This window comes from Pinus tabuliformis, chromosome X, assembly GCF_031772625.1.
Source record: "Pinus tabuliformis cultivar Carrire ecotype Pingquan chromosome X, CPIR1, whole genome shotgun sequence".
Lineage (NCBI taxonomy): Eukaryota > Viridiplantae > Streptophyta > Pinopsida > Pinales > Pinaceae > Pinus > Pinus tabuliformis.
In genome coordinates, this window is record NC_142308.1 from 1,363,327,268 (window position 1) to 1,363,333,669 (window position 6,402).

Below are 6,402 nucleotides of genomic sequence, written 5' to 3' on the forward strand. Positions count from 1 at the left end.
TATTCATTTTGATGACGGCAGATGTTGACTAAATCATGATTAAAGAAAGGCATATTTGATTATGATTACATCAATAAATCAAGATGACGTGGAGAAGGATAGAGGACGGCAAATCTCTACACTGTTACTACGAAGAACCCCTCAATAAAATGCCTATTAGAGTATTTAGTTGTTGAAAAATTTATTGTGATAATGTTAATCAATGCATCACCATAAGCCTCACAAGTTGCATGGAATTATGGAATGGTATTTGTTTGGAATGATGGAATGGTATTTGTTTGGTTGGCTTTTTAAAGGAAGAGTTAATGAGACATGTAGACTCTATTATGCTTTATAGCGTAAAATATAGTTAATAGAGGTCTAGAATATACTCTTTATAGAGAGTTTGTATAAAATATAGTCCATAAGATATTTACATCGTACTTGTTATACAAAATGTGTTTAATTAATAATATATCTATAGGAAAGAGGAAAAAAGTGGGCCATGTTTTATCGTTGTCAAAATCTAAAGATATCGAATCAACCTGTTATAGGCATTTCGTGTGTACGACAAAGGTATCAATAAGCTCATTTGGATCGTGTTCATGAGAAGCTTCAAATCAAAAGAAACCCAAACTCTGCTTTAGATGTGGACGATGCAAGCCGTAGAGCCCTACTCCGTTTTCTAAAATTCCATGTGGGCCTCTGAAAAATTCTCTCTGCTGAGGAAGTTCACATCTTTCAACTCTATATATAGAAGACAGTTCAGGACTAAACGCAGCAGGCACTGAACTGGGAATCGACTTTATCTTCGTACATCAGAATTCAGATACCCCGTTTTTGAGTTGCTATGAAGAGGATGGGCGCAGAAGGCTGTGTAGAGGCAGGGGGCGCATCAAACGAAAGAGCACGGCAACACCACGGGGGAGTAACTGTCAATGCTGTTGTTGCGTGCATGGTAGCTGCTATTGGGGGAGCCATTTTCGGTTATGATATCGGTATATCTGGTATGTACGCTCGAATAGTTTTTACAGTCACTCTATATTTTATTTACACAAGCTGATAACGCTGCATCAGTGGATTTGCAGCTGAACTCTGAATTTTGTTGTGATGGCAGGCGGAGTGACATCGCTGGATCCGTTTCTCGAGAAATTCTTTCCCGCAGTGTACCATGAAAAGCATAATAAAATATCCCAGGATAGTCATTACTGTAAGTACAACAACCAAGGCCTAGTAGTGTTCACCTCGTCTCTTTATGCTGCAGGCCTCGTTGCTTCGATGTTTGCTTCTCACGTAACGAGCAAATACGGGCGCAAGGCCATTATTATAAGTGGAGGTATCAGTTTTCTTGTGGGCTCGGCTCTCAACGCCGCGGCCATGAACTTAACCATGCTAATTAGCGGGCGCATAATGCTTGGAGTGGGAATCGGCTTCTCAAATCAGGTGGGCTTAGTTAGATGCAATTTGGGTTTGCATATTTTTTTTATTTGAACTTGAATAGCTTGGATTTAAAGAGTTTTTTAAGTTTGAAATTGAATGGCTTGGATTTAAAGAGTTGTTAGTTTGGAATCGAATGTGTTGGGTTACAGTATATTTTGTTTGGACTTGTGTCAAGGTTGTTCCTCTGTACCTCTCAGAGTTGGCTCCTCCAAAAACCCGGGGCGGACTTAATATATTGTTCCAATTGACCACCACACTAGGGATCTTCACAGCAAATATGGTCAATTATAGGACTCAGAAAATAAAACTCTGGGGATGGCGTCTTTCTATCACTCTGGGGTTTGCTGCAGCTCCAGCACTTTTAATGACGGTTGCAGCGATGTTCCTTCCCGAGTCTCCCAACAGTCTGATAGAACGCGGCCATCTCGACAAAGGCCGCGCTGTGCTGGAGAAGATCAGGGGCACTGGCAACGTGAAAGCAGAGTTCGAAGATATGGTCGATGCAGCCGCACTGGTTAAATCCATCAGACATCCATTCAGGAATATTTTAGAGAGGAGGAATCGGCCACAGCTAGTGATGGCCATCTGCATGCCAATGTTTCAGATATTGACTGGAATCAATTCGATATTGTTCTATGCTCCTGTTCTTTTCGGCAGTTTAGGCTTTGGTGCGAATGCTTCCCTGTACGCGTCCCTCATCTCTGGAGCTGTCCTCGCAGTTTCCACCCTGGTGTCCATTGCAACCATCGATAGGTGGGGTCGCAGAGCCTTGCTACTTAGTGGTGGCATTCAGATGATGATATGTCAGGTAAAAAAAGATTGCGTGAGAATTCGACGGTCTTTCTTGCACTTTCGTTTGGGGCTTTCCAGGACGATTATACGTACATGTCCCTTTGAATTTCCAAAAAGTTGGTGATAAGCGTATCGATATTCTTATTTTCGTATTCTAATCGCGTTTAAATTCGATGATATCTCAAGTATCAGAACAATGGTTTAAAATTTGGAAATTATGTTAGTCTCGGGACTATAACCAATACACTTACCATTTTGGTACTTATTCAATAATAAGTGGTCCATTTTAGAATTTAATGAATCGATGGGTCACTACACTACGTGTATGTCTGAATGTCTGATTCAAGTTTTAAGACATTACAACAATCACCTGCTCAACAACAAGCTTTACAACGGTAATACACTTGTCTTAGTCCAAATCTCTTAGGGTATTCAAAGACCACTAATGTTATGGCTTTTTCACTATGTTTTATACTATTGACCCTATCTCCATTTTCGCATCCATACGACCTTTTTCTAGCTACATCTCTAATTTTGGTGGTTCATATCTTGATTTAGTCTTTCTCCCTACTCGACTTCACTTTCGCTACATTTCAACTATGCCAATCTATACTAGTGGGATCCATATGATCTATCATCAGCCCAACTCACATCCATCTGGAAATCTTTCTCCCTTGGTACTATACTTTTGTTGCACATACAAAAGCTTCTCCACTACCTCCAAACCATCTTTTAAAACTAGTTATTAAGATCAAAGAACACTTGGTGTCTAAAGGTAGTTGTAAGATTCCACTAGTCCCCATCACAAATTAACATGAAAGCATTCTACTTTAAAAATAACTACATAAAGATAAATACCATACCATGGACAAAATCATAAATTCTCATAAAACTAGATCTAAAATTAGATTAAAATACTGAAAATAACTACATCTCCATAACTGACTTTCGCAATCTCAATAACTGACTGCACTAAAAGCAAGCCCGCATTCACATTACTATTCTCTCGTCCAAAGAAACTTGATAGCGATTATATAGTGTTTCTTTTCCATTATTGTTGGGTTGTTTACTGATAAAATGATGCATAATGATATTATCTCATCTGATTTTCACAGTTTGCGGTTGGCATCATCTTGGGCTTAAAGTTTGTGGGGCAAAAGGGATTATCGAAAAGCTTCTCAGCATTGTTGGTAGCAGCCATCTGTTTATTTGTGGCTGCCTATGGCTGGTCATGGGGTCCTCTTGGATGGGCTGTGCCAAATGAAATATTCTCACTTGAAACACGCTCCGCTGGGCAGGCCATAACTGTCTTCGTTACCCTTCTTTCCACATTTGCCGTTGCACAAGGCTTCTTATCTCTTTTATGTTCTTTCGAGTACGGGATTTTTCTGTTGTTTACATCCTGGATCTTTGTCATGACTGCGTTTGTATATCTCTTTTTGCCCGAAACTAAGGGTGTACCCATTGAAGAAATGATATTTCAGTGGAGAGAGCACTGGTTTTGGAAGAGAATAGTCCCGTGCATTGAAGAACGGGTGCAAACAAGGATACTTTCGGATCCGTAATTCACATAAACGATAATTCAGTCTGGGAATTTTCCACCTCTTTATTGTAACTTGTAAGACAATTTAAGTGAGATTTTGAAGTTACCAAGAAATGTAAGGAAAACTGATTCGTATTTTATTTGACTTCTATGGGTCATAGATGTGCTTTCTTGATTTAATATATTACGGCTTTGTTGATTTAATATATTACACTAGTTAAACATGGTCCTAGCAAGCAAATTGCCAACCCATTTTTGTTTCTGTTTAAGCATCATGTCAATTTATGTTGACAAAAGATGAAGATTCAACGTGATTCAAAACAACAATGGAAAATTTTATGTATAAGCAATGTAAATTTCTTTGTTTTGTCGTATGTCCATGCACCGGTCAGATGAAAGACTACAGGGTAGGGTTTTCATAATCAAGACTTTCAAGGAAGGTGACACTTGAAATTGAACAGCCTAAAATTTAAAGAATATAATTTAGTGGGATTTTTTATGCATTTGCGTTGTGTGGAAGATCACTTACATAGTTCTTAATTTTAGTGGTTTTTTTTTTTATGCATTTGAGTTGCGTGGAAGATCATTTAAATAGTTTTTAATTTTAGTGGTTTTTTTATGCATTTGAGTTGTGTGGAAGATCACTTACGTAGTTTTAAATTTTAGTGGGTTTTTAATGCATTTGAGTTGTGGGGAAGATCACTTACCTAGTTTTTAATTTATGAGATAATGATAATATAAAAAATAAACTTTATATAAATCAATTACTCTATAAGTTATAATTTATTACTTAATTTTTTTTATTAATATCAATATCTATCTACACAACAATAATTGAAAAAAAATTATGAAATATTGAATGGAAGAAGCTAAAATGACTTAACCATAAGTGATTTGGTTCCTTAAAAACAAAGATCAGATTTAGATAGAGAAAGGATGACCGCTTACAGAGTTTTTGTGAACCCACTATTCTCCATATATTAATGATGTATCCAAGAGCTATATTTAGGGTATATATATAGGTTAATAAAGAAAAGATATAAGAAATTAGGTCTGCCATTATCCTATTAGTTTTTCATTTATTATTATTATTATTATTAATTTAATTTGTTTAATTACTTATCCAATTAATAAGTTAGAGGGATAAATTCATTAATTAATTTTATTATTTATTGAATTAATTATTATGTTTATTAATTTTATATAAAATTAATTATTTAAATAATTGGTTTAATTAATTATTAATTTGTTTAATTAATTAATTAATTTGTTTGATTAATAAATTAAAAGAATATATTAATTATTTAATTTTATTATTTATTCTTTATTAATATGTTTATTAATTTATTAATTTGATCAATTAATTAATTAATTAATAAGTTAATTAATTTATTAATTTGATCAATTAATTAATTAATCAATAAGTTAAAGGGATAAATTAATTAATTAATTTCATTATTTATTGATTTAATTATTATGTTTATTAATTTTATGTAAAATTAATTTCTTTAAATAATTTGTTTAATTAATTCATTAGTTTAACTGATTAAGTAATTTGTTTGATTAGTTAATTAAAAGAATAGATTAATTAATTAATTTTATTATTTATCATTTATTAATATGTTTATTAATTTACTTTTATGTATTTATTTCTTTGTTTAATTATTTATTTATTTCTATTTGGTTAATTTATTTTAATTGATTAATTAATTAATTAATCCTTACAGATTTGGTGAGTTATTTTGCTATAATATTATCTATAATTCCTAGAGTTAATTTTTAATTGTTTAGATTTGAGTAATTACAACTATGCATTTTATTAGTTATATTTTAATATTATCAAATGATTATATGTGAAGTAATCAATTACTAATTTATGTTTATATTTGTTAATTGTTTTATTATTTAACGAGGATGTTATATAATTGATGTTTTTGTTATTTATTATACTAATTTTATAAGAGAGGAGGGAATAGGTTATTTTAAGGGATATGGGTTAATTATTGATTTTTTAAGATTTCAAGTAAAGGTTTTCAGGTTTTGCTTAGTTTTAATCCATCGTCTGGTTCAAGTTATTCTTCTTTTTTTCTATCTCAATCAAGGTTAATTTTAGGGGCGAATAATCGCCCAAAGGCGAAATTTAAGGCTTTTTATATTTTAATGGGGCGAATTTTTAATTAAAATAATATTTTTTTTTTTATATAATTAGCCCATATTTTATTTAAAAATTAATTTATTTTTTTATTTTAGCCCAGGGCGGATAAACTAACCGAATTGTATTTGATCAAAATAGCCCCATTTTGATATTTGTGGAATCATATTTGATCAAAATCGCCCCCATTTTGATTTACAGTTTGGATTTTCTGGTTTGGGAGTGGTTTGGGAGGGTCGATTTGGTCCCGGGAGTGGTTTGTGAGGGTTGATTTGGTCATGGGATGTTAGATTTATTTTGAAATGGAGGGCGGCTCCCTGTTTTGACAGATTCAGCCCGCTGTTTTGGTGTATATGGCTCCCTGGGTTCTTGTATAAAAATGGTTTTGAAATAGGTTTTTTCATCCTAGTTCACAAATCTAGCAGCAGCAGTTTCGGTGGGATATTCTTGCATTTTCAGATTTCAATCCGCTTATTCTTCTCTGGTTTCGGTATCC

The 6,402-nt window shown here is 33.5% G+C and overlaps 1 protein-coding gene across 1 annotated transcript; it reads left to right on the forward strand.

The window, feature by feature from the left end:
* The first annotated feature begins 772 nt into the window (after positions 1-772).
* Positions 773-3,894, forward strand: LOC149145152 (sugar transport protein 7-like). The gene is made up of 4 exons (XM_089447701.1): positions 773-986; positions 1,097-1,422; positions 1,595-2,227; positions 3,327-3,894. Exons 1-4 carry the CDS (start codon positions 830-832, stop codon positions 3,774-3,776), a joined length of 1,566 nt encoding a protein of 521 aa, XP_089303827.1. The 5' UTR covers positions 773-829; the 3' UTR covers positions 3,777-3,894.
* Positions 3,895-6,402: the final 2,508 nt, after the last annotated feature.